Source organism: Scardinius erythrophthalmus (assembly GCF_964197995.2).
Source record: "Scardinius erythrophthalmus genome assembly, chromosome: 1".
Taxonomy (NCBI): Eukaryota; Metazoa; Chordata; class Actinopteri; order Cypriniformes; family Leuciscidae; genus Scardinius; species Scardinius erythrophthalmus.
Window position 1 is genome coordinate 65,101,201 of NC_138221.1, and position 15,750 is coordinate 65,116,950.

The window sequence follows — 15,750 nt, forward strand, 5'->3', positions numbered from 1 at the left end:
CTTGTTAACATCAGTTGTCTTCAATAATGCTCAATCATCACTAAATTAATCACTTAATTATCTCCTCAGCCCTAAATGCCGCTTCATCTGAAAGCAGGTGATGGTGATTTACTACTAATCAAGGAACCGGCTTTACTGACGAGATGCGCATAACAATCTCACGATATATATCGCCCAGCCCTATGTTGAGTACGGTGACGCATTGCTGCCACATACATATTATTTTTTCCCCCCAATTATGTCGTAATAACGATATCTTATGTCATTTTAACGACATCTTTTCTCGTAATAACGAGATCTTATGTCGTTTTAACGACATCTTTTCTCGTAATAACGAGATCTTATGTCGTTTTAACGACATCTTTTTTTGCCCTTATAAGGACATGTGTAGCCATGTACAAAATATGCCTTTATCCACATACAATTGAAAGCCTATCGCGCCTTTATCACACATTCAAAAAGCTTAAGCAAATAGTAGCAGCCCCCAACCATGCAAAATTAATCAATGAGGCCCTTTTTAAAAAATATTTTATATAGGCTAAGTTTTTTTTAATATGATATATTATATAGGCCTAATAAGATTTATTTTTGTTATTAGGCTATATCTTCATTACCTAGAGATATAATTAAACAAAAAGTATTCAAAACACATCTAACAGAACATAGCCTGAGTTGTTTATTTTTTACAACATTGTGTTCTTATTTTGTTTAATTAACGAAATGTCAATCTTCGTCTTTATAAGAAGATACAATAAAATACAAAAATCTTCAAGATGTATAACGGATTGTCACCTTATAAACAGTCCTTTTTTAATGGAATAATACACCCTTATAATAAAGAAAACGCTTCAGTTATAAAGAATATGAACGCAATGCATTTAATTATACATTAAGCGTTTTCCTTCCCTTTATTATAAAGAAAATAGGTTGCTCTTAACGTGTCTTTCTATGGGAGGGTGGTATTGCGGTGCACAGCGAATATTGCATTCAATGAAAATATTCAATGGTATTCAATGCAAAACAAAAATGAAAAATACAATTAGCCAATAAAATAAACAAATTATTGTGGCATTAATTATAAACAATATTTATTTTAAAGTCTAAACGAATTTGTTTAAAGAAAACACCAGCGTTGGGTGTTTATCTGTAGGCTAAGTGTTTCAGCCGCCCTTTTCAAACTGGCGCAATAAAATGCAACAGAATTTGAGTTAAACATGAAGAGGATTATCTGTCTGGCATGACCGCTCGCTCTAACGTTAACCTAGATAAATGTTTGCTATTATGAAGCGCATATCCAGTGTTTGTGCGGAGTGTGGAGCGCGCACTATGACATGGATGAAGGCGCCGGTGCCATCACTCGCATTTTCCTATCAACAGTGGAAACAACTTAAAATACTCCATCATTTCTGGTCATACAGAACATAATAATACATCAGTCGCAACTACTTTTATTTGTGTAAACTCACAACAACAAGAAAACGGTGTGCCTTTGTAAAACAAAATAAAACGAACAGGGCGCGCTTTCATGATCTCTGTGAATTGGAGCGCGCCTCAAAAATGAACTGAAAAACAGTGTATAGACAAGCCTCACAGACATGAGAAATATAACTATAAAGTTAATAAAAAAATGCCCACCAACGAAAAAAAAAATCCAATCGAAAGCAAATACGGTAGCTACTATCTGATTAAGTAATCCTGTCCGTAATAAAGGCGCATCTAGGCTACATTACAGCGGAGATGTATGGAGATATGTATGCAGGCAGCCTACACTGATTTAGAAAAGACTAGTTAATTAATAAACAATTAAAATGCTTCGTTATTTTTTTCATATACATTTATTATATCATTAGCCTACTTTTGCTGGTGCTTTGCGGCAAGTTTTATGCATGCGCTTGAGCGCGGAATATAGGCTATATAGCCTACATGCACCCAGGATTGAATATAAACGTGCGATTAGTCCTAATTGCTTAAATTAATGACTAGAAAAATCCTTTAGTCTATGGCAACTCTAATCAATAGCCTACATTTAATATTTGACATTATTTCATTAGTAGCCTAAGTATCCAGCTCGTCACATTTAATTAGCTGAGTTAGCATAATTAATGAACTAATAAAATAATAAAATAAATTTAAATTAAGATACTAACCATATTTTTCTATATAGCATTGCTTATTCCACCACAAAAAGGACTGTTTATAAGGTGACAATCCGTTATACATGTGAAGATTGTAGGCTGTATCTTGAAGATTTTTGTATTGTATTGTATCTTCTGTTATAAAGGCGAAGATTGACATTTCGTTAATTAAGCAAAATAAGAACACAATGTTGTAAAATTTTATTTTAGATGTGTTTTGACTACTTTTTGTTTAATTATATCTCTAGGTAATGAATGAAGATATATATAGCCTATTAACAAAAATAAATCTTATATATAATATATTATATTAAAAAAAAAACTTACAGGCCTATTTAAAGTATATTTTCAAAAAGAGCCTCATTGATTAATTTTGCATGATTGGGGGCTGCTACTATTTGCTTAAGCTTTTTGAACGTGTGATAAAGGCGCGATAGGCTGTCAATTTTATGTGGATAAAGGCATATTTTGTGCATACACATGTCCTTATACGGGCAAAAAAGGATGTCGTTTTAACGACATAACATCTCGTTATTACGAGAAAAAGATGTCGTTTTAACGACATAAGATCTCGTTATTACGAGAAAAAGATGTCGTTAAAACGACATAAGATCTCGTTATTACGAGAAAAGATGTCGTTAAAACGACATAAGATCTCGTTATTACGACATAATTGAGGGGAAAAAATAATATGTATGTGGCAGCAATGCGTCACCGTAGTTGAGCTCATAAATCAGAGGTTATGTGAATCTTGTCTGGATGTTACAGTCGGGACAGATGAACAGATGTGTGTTTATCTGGTGGAGAGTGGCTCATGAAGCTGAATGCTGCCATCAAAGGCTTTGACTGAGTATACTACAGAAATTAATAACAACAACTATTTAAATATTAAGTTGTAGTTTATTTTAATGATTGTAATTTCAAACAGAGCTATTACAGCACTTTTCTGATTCTTGATTTCTGTGCATTTGCTGCAGATCTTTTGAGGTGGAGCAGGACCTGCAAGGGAAGATGATGGCGGCATTTGTGGAAAAAAGCATTTTTGTCTTCTAAATAATACTGAAATCAAATGACATTGTGCGGTTGAAATTACTGCTTTTGTGTTATGTTTGTGCATTTTTGTAGGATCTGAAATGTCAGCAGGCTGGTGTGAGCACTGAGGATGAGGAGCTCAGAGCTGAATCCTGGAAATGGTGCCATGGATGAGACCCTCCATCGCTCCACCTGCCCTTACGAGACCCTCCATCACTCCACCTGCCCTTACGAGACCCTCCATCGGGACCCTCCAACACTCCACCTGCCCTTACGGGACCCTCCAACACTCCACCTGCCCTTACGAGACCCTCCATCACTCCACCTGCCCTTACGAGACCCTCCATCACTCCACCTGCTCTTATGAGACCCTCCATCACTCCACCTGCCCTTACGAGTCCCTCCATCACTCCACCTGCCTTTATTGACTCAGATTGTGAAGCACAACACATCACGCAACAACCTCCGGCACGTAGGCACGGCTCACCTCTGGCGGTCAGCTGATTCATTAGAATAAAGCCTTAGAATGGGCACCGCTGTGTTGAGATGGCAGAAGGATGTGGGGTTCAGCGCCTGTAGTCTACATACATGATTGTAGTTTGAATAAAGCTTTGTTTCATGTGTTGACTTGTGCATTTGTTTATTGTGTGATGGTGACTTTCATTCATTCTTTTACTAATTTATTAATATTTCTCATTGTTGTCAGTAAATAAAATATAATTATTTAATTAATGTTTTATTTAATTGTTTGAAAGAAAATGTAGATATGTTCATTATATACACATCTAGAGTGTATTCAATCATGCATAGCTATGACATACATTACATTTTGTTTGTTTTATTCATTCTGAGGTAGGCTAATATTAATTTTTAATATTAATGATTCTTAAATTTTTCGAGTACAAAATCAACAGTTTTCTCCAAAGGCGAATCTTCGCCCAGCTGCCGTTTGTGCAGACATTACAAACGCTGAGGAAACCCATTCTAGGTAGGGCTGTCCAGTTACTGATGGTATATATATATATATATATATATATATATATATATATATCGGGTTTGCATACATAATTTGAGATTTTTTTACACAGGAAAAAAAACTACAAGATTGAAAATCTTATATATTTTATATATCTTAATAAATAATATCGTTAAGGATAAAACGGTGGGTCACATTAGTAGGGTTAAATATAAAAACTTAAATCAACCCTAAATGTATTCACAAAATAAATGGGCAGCAATTTCTTCAAAAAGACCACAAGATGAGCAAGTTTAATCAATATCAAGATATTTACAGACAGATGAATTAAACGTGTCGTTCAAATCTTTTAAGTTGTTGCGTGTGTGATAACGCGTCGTGGGTCACATAACGTCAAAATGGCAGATGTCCGGTTCGCATTCATACTCAACGAGATCTGGCTATAAAGTACCTACTCTTTTAGCGCTCGTTAAGTAAGTAGGCTACTTATTGAAATTAAGTACCTACTCATTGAGTATGCGGTTTCGAACGCAGCCTCTCTGTACAAATGAAATGTACGAGAGTCTGGTAGAACCAGGCTAGGTCTATGGGATGATTATAGTATCAAAATGATTAACACGTGCAAGCACACTTATCAATGAACTTGATACATGTTGCAGAAATGTTTTATCCATGCCTTTCAACTTGTGTGTGCAAATTTCAAAATTGAATGAATGTGAAGCAATTTGTACAAACAGAGACATTTTTGTGCAGGCCCGGATTGGGTAATCGGGAGAATCGGGAGAATTCCCGGTGGGCCGCTTCACTTTTGGGCCAGTCGAGGATTTTTTTTTTTTTTGTTGTTTTTTGTTTTTTGTTTCACATTTCAATGTCACGTTAGTAACATTACACGTTCCGCCTTCTGACACTGCAGCGCGCAGCCTCTGCATGGGTTGTACCATGTGAGGGAGTTCTTCCCTCCCCTACTATAGAGTTGGTTGGGTCCACAGCCAGTCTTTTCCAAAACGTTTTAGGTAGGCTACTGCGGCCGCGGGCTCGCGGCATCGCCGGCGCCTACCGCGCCTGGCCGGCCCTACCTTAACGGTACACGTCAGGGAGGATGGCTGGGAGGAAGAGGCCAGGAGGTATGGAAGCTTGTTTGCGTCACAGAATAAAACGTTTTAAAAGATAATTGCGACTTTTTATCTCACACTTGCGAGTTTACATTTCGGAATACATCAGAATTGCGTGAAATAAAGTCTCAATTGCGTGTTATAAAGTCAGAATTGCCTGAAATAAAGTTGCAATTGCGTGTTATAAAGTCAGCATTGCGAGATGGTCAGAATTGCGTGATATTAAGTCTCAATTGCGTTTTATAAAGTCAGAATTGCGAGATATAACTGTCAGAATTGCCTGAAATAAAGTTGCAATTGCGTGTTATAAAGTCAGCATTGCGAGATGGTCAAAATTGTGAGATATAAAGTCGCAATTGCGTGTTATAAAGTCAGCATTGTGTGAATTAAAGTCGATTGCTTCTTATAGTCAGAAATTGCAAGATATAAAGTCAGAACTGCGGGATATAAAGTTGCAATTGCTTCTTTTTAAAGTCAGAAATACAGAATTGCGAGATATAGTCTGAATTGTGTGATATAAAATCGCAATTGCTTCTTATAAAGTCTAAGTGAATTATTATTTAACCTTTACATTATTTGTTGAACTATGGTATTAATACCAACTACACAATAGTAACAACTGAACTGTTGCTTCATTTATCCAAATTGGAAAAAGTGCTAATTTGGAATTCCACCGTGGAAAAAGTGGGCCGGTCTTGGGCATGAACTCCAGGGCTGAAAAGTGGCCCCACTCCGGCCCTGCCGTCATTACTGCATTGACGTTAAGCTTTTTCTTTATAATATGCTCTATGGGAGGAAAACTATATAGCCTACAGACAAGAGCCTATATGAACGCGACGCGCGGCGTTTCACGTTAATGGCATTTCCCTGAGCCTGTTAAAAAGAAAAAGCTTAACATGGCATAAGCTTGGCATTTTTTGTTAAAAAAACTTTAAATTTCGCAGTTGTGTTCATATTATAGGCTTATTTTTATCTGACTACACATTGTATAGCCTACATAGGCTATACAAGCTTTGGAATTTGAAAATGTCTGTTTTTAAATGTTAAAGACGATTTTCGCAGATTTTCTACATTTGTTTTCCCTTGACCCGCACTGTTATAGGCTATAGTCTTACTATAGCACGATGAGTTTTAACAATATGCAACCCTTGTATATCGACATGAAATATTAATTGAAAATCAACTGTCCCTGTGTGTGTAGCTGCATATTTCTACATGAGAATGCTTTGACGCGCTAACCACGGCTCGTGATGCACAAGGGAGCGTCTGCTAATTCCACTAACTGTGTTAAAACGTATAATTTGTTTTAATTCAAATTACTTTTAATATTTAAAAACAGACATTTTCAAATTCCAAAGCTCGTAGAAGGTTCCTGTAAGACTGACTTACAAGTAAAATTTGGACAATACTTCCCTTCATGTATGTATTCTGCAGAAAAATACTGTAATTCACCAAAAGGGTTTTTTTCCTGTTCAAAATGGTTGTAGTAGCCTATATGTTCCTAGTGACTAGACTGGCTTACTACAGGAGAAATTGCCCCAATATCTCCCTTCATGTAGCCTATTTACGGTAAACAACTATTATTTTAAACAAAAAATACTGTAATTAACCAAATGGGTTTTTGGTGACTTAGCCTACTACAGGTGAATAATGCAAAATTTCACCTGACTATCACTAGGAATGTACAACCTTTGGAACATGAATAGAAAAACAATTTACAGTAATTAAAAAAAATCGTACTGTTCAATCGAGATATTGGCTGGACATACAGTAGGCTAAGTCAGTCTGCCCACTAGGCATACTATCATTTGAATGAATGACTGGACGTTTATATTTTTTGACTGTGAGTGGAATTTGCAGATGGTCCCTTTAGAAAATGCGGCGAATATCAAACCTAAAACTTACTTCACTGCGCTCTCAGACCGTTGCTCTCCCATACACACGCAAAGTTAAACGCAACTGCAGAATTTCATGTTAAGCTTTTTCTTTTTAACAGGCTCAGGGAAATGCCATTAACGTGAAACGCCGCGCGTCGCGTTCATATAGGCTCTTGTCTGTAGGCTATAGTTTTCCTCCCATAGCGCATATTATAAAGAAAAAGCTTAACGTCAATGCAGTAATGACGGTGATATTTAAACTCAGTAGCCAATAGACCTTACTGAACATGCAACGCGCTATTGCACGTTAAGCGTTTTAAAATGTTTTTCTAATCTTTTTATAATTTAAGTGTTGTTCATAATCTGATGCAATCTGTTTGCCTCTATAAAGTATGCTTTATTAATAAGGTAGGCCAATATTGTGTACTAAATTTGGTGCCTTCAATATCACTCACATTAAGCGTCTTAAATGAGGAAGAGCGCTTGATTACGCTGCCGTTGTCTGTTTTAGCGGAATACTGCCATCTAGTGGTAGCAGGTTTTCTCAGACAGCTGTGTGTGGATCGAGCAAGGTGAAACCTGCGAAATGAAAGTCTCAAAATCCAAATGAATCAAATAGGATCGACTCAGAAACGAGTCAATGAATGCACGCGTGTCACCTGATCCACAAATACACATCTTACTTGTTGCACGCACAAATTCTGGCCTACATTAATTTAAAATCGAGGTTTTGTATTAACAACTATGTCTCTATTTGTACAAAATGCTGCACATTAATGTGATTTTGGATTTTGCACACACAAGTTGTATTGTATTAGTTTAAATGTAGTGAAGCACATTTGTGAATTTGTCAAATAGATGGGTAGTTGTGCACACATTAATAATTAGCACCAGGCCTATTCATTTGTAGTTGTTTGTGTGTGGGTTGTGAAATGCTAAAAAACGCGAAAAGAAAGTCTCAAAATCCAAATGAATCAAATGAGATCGACTCAGAAAAGTCATCAATGAATGCACGCGTGTCACCTGATCCACACATGCACATCTTCTGTGTTGCATGCGCAAATTATGATACACTAATACAAAGGAAAACATTTGTATTCACAAAAATGTCTCTATTTGTTCAAATTGCTTCACATTCATTCAATTTAGAATTTTGCACACACAAGTTGAAAGGCATGGATAAAACATTTCTGCAACATGTATCAAGTTCATTGATAAGTGCATGCACGTGTTAATCATTTTGATACTATAATCATCCCATATAGGTCAGATAAGGAAGACATCCAAAATGCGTAGAGTTGGTGTGCCTCCATGAGCAGGGTTGGGAAACACTGATCTAGATTAACAAGTGTTGTAAAAATGTTGTCATTTGTGATGCCTTATGCATTAACTGCTGTTGACAAATTGAAACTTATTGTAAAGTGTTAAGCAATATTTACTTACCCATTAAGACAAGAAAAACTATTAGCCAGTGCAGGTGCATGTTCAATAGTGGAAAAAAAATTCCAAGTGTCTGCGATACTTCTGCTGTATAGGATGAGGATTCACTCTTGAACAGTCAGTCTTATGCTCATATTTATACACTGCGAGTGAGCAACACATCCTCACACCCAATCATAGGCGGAGCCTGGATATTTTCAGGTTTGCCTTTTGTCTCTCATGCCATTTACATTTTCTTTAAGATTTTTGGTTTCACTTTATTTTGATGGACCTCAAAATGACATCAGCAGCTTAATTTAACACTGGAGTTTTTGCTGTGTAGAAAGACCTGGAACTACATTGACTCTACGTTGAAAATACCCGTTTGTTGCCCGCCAGGTATCCATGGTAGTCACGTGACTGCAAAGTATGAATTCTAGGAATATTGATTTGTAATATTCCAAGAACATAAAAATGTCCAGTTTCCTTAATGTTCATAGAATTCCATTTAATGTAAGTGTTCCTGAAACACTATTTCAATCATTCAAATACCTGCTGTGAAAAAAGTACAGTGGCAAAACCTGTACAATGCCTAATCCTGGCTTAATCTAAGCCCTGTCTGTGAAACAAGGCCCAATAGTATTAAAAGTCAAGTTTTTCAATTTGGGCCAGTGTTCTCAAGTCTGTCATTGTATGTAATACATTGCTCTTTATGGGAAACCATTCAGGTGTCTTGTCCAATTTGCTACAGAGAATTCATGAAAGAGGATATTACACTCCATGCAAGTGTCTGTGGAGAGAGGTGATTTGCATAGCAGTGTTTTATATAACATGTCTGTATGCATGCATGCCTGAATTTATTTACCAATGTATTCTTGCATTTGGTTTTATGTAGTTTGTGTACAGTGACGTCTGCAGCAACTTGTGCTGATGAAGTTATTCCAGTGCACACACCTGCATGTACACCAAAAAGGTAAGAGATTTTGTCTTTTCTTTCATTGAAAAAAAAAGTTAGGCTGTTAATCAAAATGCATTATACACTAATATTACATAAGTAACCATATCTTTAATAACTCCAGATACACATCAGTTGATTTACATTTAGAAATGTTTAATTGGTCTAATATTATGTCCTTCACAGCCTTGAAGAGGTTCTGACATTCCTTAAAGGAGAACTCTGGTCAATTTTAACATTGAGCTCATTTTTTGTACATTTGGGGTGCTGTCAATACAGAGAACAACGACAAAAATCGGTGTTGCCTACACCGAGTTATTCTATTTTTAAAATTTGCACCCTGTTGACTTCAATGGGGCAAGTACTAAACCTGCTTTTAGATGTGTCATTACAATTGTGAATCTGACTGCAGTAGATGTGAAAGATATGTATAAAAATGATGTTATTTAAGCCAGCGCAAATACCTGTGTTTACATCCTGTTTTCGGTGGAAGTCCAAAGTAGTCGATTGCCGAGTTCACGCGCGTGATCATAGGTAACTAAACATATGCGCGTGAACTCAGCAATCGACTACTTTGGACTTCCACCGAAAACAGGATGTAAACACAGGTATTTGCGCTGGCTTAAATAACATCATTTTTATACATATCTTTCACATCTACTGCAGTCAGATTCACTCGTGTTCACTCTGAAGGAATCACTCACATTTTCTGTGCACTTGTAATGACACATCAAGGATGTTAAGAGGCTAAAAGCAGGTTTAAAACTTGCCCCATTGAAGTCAACAGGGTGCAAATTTTAAAAATAGAATAACTCGGTGTAGGCAACACCGATTTTTGTCGTTGTTCTCTGTATTGACAGCACTCCAAATGTACAAAAAAATTAGCTCAATGTTAAAATTGACCGGAGTTCTCCTTTAAAGAGCAAGTTGACACAACAACAGAGTTTAAGTTATGTGTCGACAGAGAATATCTTCCAGAGAGAGGCATTATTCAATGGAAGAGAAAGAAAAATGGCATCTCCTGTCAGTCTGCTCAAGGTAGTCTTCATAGGAGAGTCAGGCATTGATACTGGGGCTCTCAGAAAGGAATTTCTGACTGGTGAGTTATTTTTACTTATTTTCTAGGTTTTTAATCTGATATAACAAAAAGAAGTTAAAAAAATTGCTCTTTGCTTAAGACATGATTTCAGGGATTTCAGTTCTTTGAGGGAGCTGGGAGCCAGGGGAAAAATCCCAAATACTCTTTAACTGACCTTGATGATGAGACTTTCAGGTGGGCAACAGTTTTTTATCAGAGGTAATTTATGTTAACGCATTATAAAGATGAACAGGCTTTTGTAGTATCATAAGTGGTCCGCTTGGTTGTCCTTTTAAAAACAGAATAGTTGGAGAAATATTTGCTGTCAGTCTTGCACAAGGGGGCCCTGCTCCTGCATTCCTGAGGGAGTGGTGCTACAACTTTCTCTGTGCAGGAGAAGTTAACTTCAGTTTTCTGAGCAAAGAGGATGTATTGGATCTGGAATCTTCTCTTCTCATCTGTAGGGTAAGTAATCATTTGCTGAGTGTGTGTCAGATTAATATCATATTTATTTATGATTCTTAACCATCTCTTCCACCGTTGAATTTTGCAGGTTGAAGATGCTGCAGATACAGAATCTCTAATGATGTTGGCTGATGAAATTGTTAGTTGTAGGTACCCTAGTCAGATCAATCATGAACAGAAAGAGAGCATCATTCGGCGAGTTTTTCTGAAGCAATCGCTGATCGATTGCTCCTATCTGCCTCGCTGCCTGCTGTGAGTGTGTTTGCTTCGGTGCTGTAAGCTCCGTCTTAGCCTTGTATCTCTTTGTTTTGAACCATCATTTACTACCATTTCTAGTTGTTTATACTACTACATCTTACCCAACATCTCAGAGTAATCTGACATCGCTAGCTTCTGTTACTAGTACTATTAGCACAACACGCTAGTAATTCGCTAGCCTGTTAACGCGCCACCCGTGCGCTCAGCTATTTTTATTTATTTATTTTTCTCTCGCACGCCTTTGAGTTCATAAAAAGCTCAGGTGAGTAAGAATCAGTCAACAAACACGGTGAGTAATGTCTTGTCCTGTTATTGTCACCTGCACTTCATGTCACATGTTTAGCATAGCCTTCTCTGTCGGCAATATAGGATTTATATGTGATAAATGTAAGGAGACAGTTAGGCTGATGGAGAAGATTTCAGAACTAGAGACACGCATCCAAACCTTAATTGAGGATAGTAAGAGTGCTAGAGATTTAAATACTGCCTTGGATGCGCCTAGCATAGTGAACACTTTACATGAGTCGGTTCCAGCTGAAGTAGTGTGCAGCCAGGCAAATGGGTGACAATGAGGGATTGCTCTAGTCGCGGATCTAAAAACCACTCTTCCGTTCCGATTACCATAACAAATCGATTTGCCCCGCTCAGTGAAACACCCACTGAGAATGATTGTGCCCTAGTTATTGGCGATTCTATTACACGGAACGTGAAAATAGAGACACCAACCACCATAGTCACATGTTTGCCGGGAGCCAGAGCGCCTGACATCAAAGCAAATTTAAAAGTGCTGGCTAATGCTAATCGTAAATTCTCTAAGATTATTATTCACGTCGGCACTAATGATGTTCGACTCCGCCAGTCGGAGATCACCAAAATTAACATTAAAGAGGTGTGTGAACTTGCAAGTACGATGTCAAGGACTGTAATCTGCTCTGGCCCCCTTCCTATTCGCAGGAGTGATGAGATAGTTAGTAGACTGTTCGCTTAACGGTTGGCTGTCTATGTGGTGTCCGCTTAATAATATAGAATTCATAGACAATTGGAAAAGTTTTTGGGGCAAACCTGACCTGTTGAAAAGAGATGGTATTTATCCCTCCTGGGATGGTGCTGTTCTTCTCTCTAGTAATATGGCACCAGGGTTCTCAAGTCTCACGCATTGGCCGTGAGACACACGCAATTCAACCAGTTCACACGCTCACACGCCACACCGTGTATTTCTCACGCTGAAAAGGCAACATACTAGTTAATAGGCAACATACCTAGATGCGCGAACAAACGGAAGTTGACGGAACATTCTCGGCCACCATACGTTCGTTACTAGGTAGCCAACAACATCGCGCGAACACACGTCGTGATGATGGAGAAGGTAAGTTTGAAGAAAGCTCGTCTAACATTTTTAGGTTAGAACATTTAATATATATATATAGCCCATCGTTTACATTATTATTGATGCAGTCAAAAACTCTACAACTACTTTGCAACCAGGCCAGAAGCTTTGGCTCAGTTTTACGTTTTCTGAAACAAATGTTAGTGGGTATGGGAAGGAATGAAGATGTATTTCTTCATTTTATTTTAAATAATTATAATTATAATAATTATTTTAAATTATATATTATACTGTATTAATAGTATTTCTAGTTACATTAAGGCTACATACGTATTAAAGCAGAGTGCTTTGGGTAATATATATCCTGTCAAAACATACATTAATCATTGCCATTGCATTTGTATTTTTCAAACACTTACAACACAAAACACATTTCATAAGCTGGAGTGTGTACTCTTGTACACACACACACACACACACACACACACACACACACACACACACACACACATACTTTAATAATACTCTAATATGTCATTTGTTCACAATGTCCCACCACACAATAAATCATTAGCCTATACCGTTTCGACTAGACACATTCAAAATGCAAAAATATTTGTTTTTCCAAACTGCTTGGCGCAATTTATTATATTTTTGTAATTTTTGTATAACTTATTTGTAATTTTGAAATATAACATTAAAGAGTATATTTGATGTGATGAATTGCTCTGTCATTTATTAGATTTAGAAATTGTTATAATTTCAATTTGTGCTGGTTAATTATGAACAATGGGTAAAATTGGGGGGCGGGGACAGGTGGGGGCGGGGCTCCATTAAGCTCCTCCCCCAACCACATGTGATCTCACTCCAAGCTTTTGATAAAACTTGAGAACCCTATATGGCACATAGTCTTAGAGCTCAAACATGACAATCTGGGGCTCAGGTCAGGAAGCAGACAGACTGGCTAAACCGACCGTCTGCTAGCGGCCTCGCGTCACCAAGGTCAGATAAATCCCATCACATAGAGCCTCTTTCACCTAGCTATCATCATATAGAGACTGGGTCTGTTCCCCGAATTTGGAAATCCAAAAAACGTTTAAACCCATCTAAGGTTAAAAATTTAATTGATGTTCAACAAATAAAAAACAGCTATAATACAGATGAGCAAATGCTAAAGCTCGGGTTGCTGAATATTCGATCGCTTACTTCAAAAGCACTCATTGTTAATGATATGATTTCAGATAATAACCTAGATGTCCTGTGTTTGACAGAAACCTGGCTAAAACCAAACGATTACATTACTTTAAATGAGTCCACCCCGCAAGATTACTGTTATAAACATGAGCCTCGTCTGAAACGCAAAGGGGGAGGAGTTGCTGTAATTTATAGTAATATTTTCAAAACCACTAAGAAATCAAGTTTTAAATATAATTCTTTTGAAGCATTGGTGCTTAATGTAAAAATATATAGTGTAAAAGATAAATCACGTTTGAGATTTATGCTGGCTACTGTATACAGGCCACCAGGGCACTATACAGACTTTATCAAAGAATTTGCGGACTTTCTATCAGAATTAATATTGACTGCAGATAAAGTACTAATTGTTGGTGATTTTAATATACACATCGATAATGAAAAAGATGCAGTGGGATTGGCATTTAAAGACATTGTAAACTCAATTGGAGTTAGACAACACGTGTCAGGACCTACTCATCATCGTAATCATACTCTAGATCTAATATTATCACATGGAATAGATGTTGATGCTGTTGAAATTCAACTGGAAGAAAACAAAACTAGAGGTATTTCGCATTTCATGGAAAGAGAGCTCGATTGCATACAGAGAGGCTTGAAAAGCTGCTAGATCTGCTTATTTTTCAACCCTATTAGAAGAAAATAAACATAATCCTAGGTATTTATTTGAAACGGTGGCTAAACTAACGAAAAATAAAGCCTCAAGCACCGAAGTTTCCAAGCAACACAGCAGTAATGATTTTATGAACTTCTTCACTTATAAGATTGATAATATCAGGGACAAAATTATAACTATGCAACCGTCTACTACAGTATCGCATCAGGCAGTGCATTGTAGTCTCCCTGAGGAAAAATTTGATTCATTCGTTGCTATAGGAGAGGAAGAATTTACTAAACTCGTTAAATCATCTAAATCTACAACATGTATGTTAGACCCTATACTGACTAAGCTACTGAAAGAAATACTTCCAGAGGTCCTAGATCCTCTTCTTAATATCATTAATTCATCTTTGTCTCTAGGATACGTCCCAAAAAACTTTAAGCTGGCTATGATTAAACCGCTTGTTAAAAAAACGCAACTTGATCCTATAGAATTAGTCAATTACGGGCCGATCTCGAATCTACCTTTTCTGTCAAAGATATTAGAAAAGGCAGTATCCTCACAACTGTGTTCCTTTCTTGAAAGAAATGATATCTGCGAGGATTTCCAGTCCGGATTTAGACCGTACCATAGTACCGAGACAGCTCTCGTTAGAGTCACAAATGATTTGCTCTTATCATCTGATCGTGGTTGTATCTCTCTATTAGTGTTACTCAATCTTAGTGCTGCGTTTGACACCATTGACCACAACGTTCTTTTAAATAGACTAGAACATTATGTTGGCATTAGGGGAAACGCACTAGCATGGTTTAAATCATACTTATCTGACCGTTATCAGTTTGTAGCAGTAAATGATGAGATGTCTCATCGATCACAAGTTCAGTATGGCGTACCACAAGGCTCAGTGCTAGGACCGCTGCTGTTCACTCTGTACATGCTACCATTAGGAGATATCATTAGGAAACATGGTATTAGCTTTCACTGTTATGCCGATGATACTCAGCTCTATATATCTTCAAAACCTAACGAAACTTACCAATTCACTAAATTAACAGAATGCATAGCTGATATAAAAAATTGGATGACTCGTAATTACCTACTTCTAAATTATGAAAAAACAGAGATTCTAATTATTGGACAAAAAACTTCCTCACGTAATAATCTAGAATACTGTCTAACACTTGATGGCTGCTCTGTTAAGTCTTTGTCGTCGGTTAGGAACCTGGGTGTGCTCTTTGATACCAAGCTTTCATTTGAAAGT

General features: G+C 37.1%; 1 protein-coding gene across 1 annotated transcript in view; it reads right to left on the reverse strand.

Annotated features, from left to right (window-relative positions):
• LOC308696419 (5-hydroxytryptamine receptor 3A-like) overlaps positions 1-8,667 on the reverse strand; it is a gene marked incomplete at its 3' end in the record, with an annotated part of 108,621 nt that extends 99,954 nt beyond the window's left edge. Inside the window, exon 1 of the mRNA XM_081375154.1 lies at positions 8,576-8,667. Coding sequence (XP_081231280.1) covers positions 8,576-8,615 — 40 coding nt within the window. The 5' untranslated portion in view covers positions 8,616-8,667. The remainder of the gene's footprint in view (positions 1-8,575) is intronic.
• Positions 8,668-15,750: the final 7,083 nt, after the last annotated feature.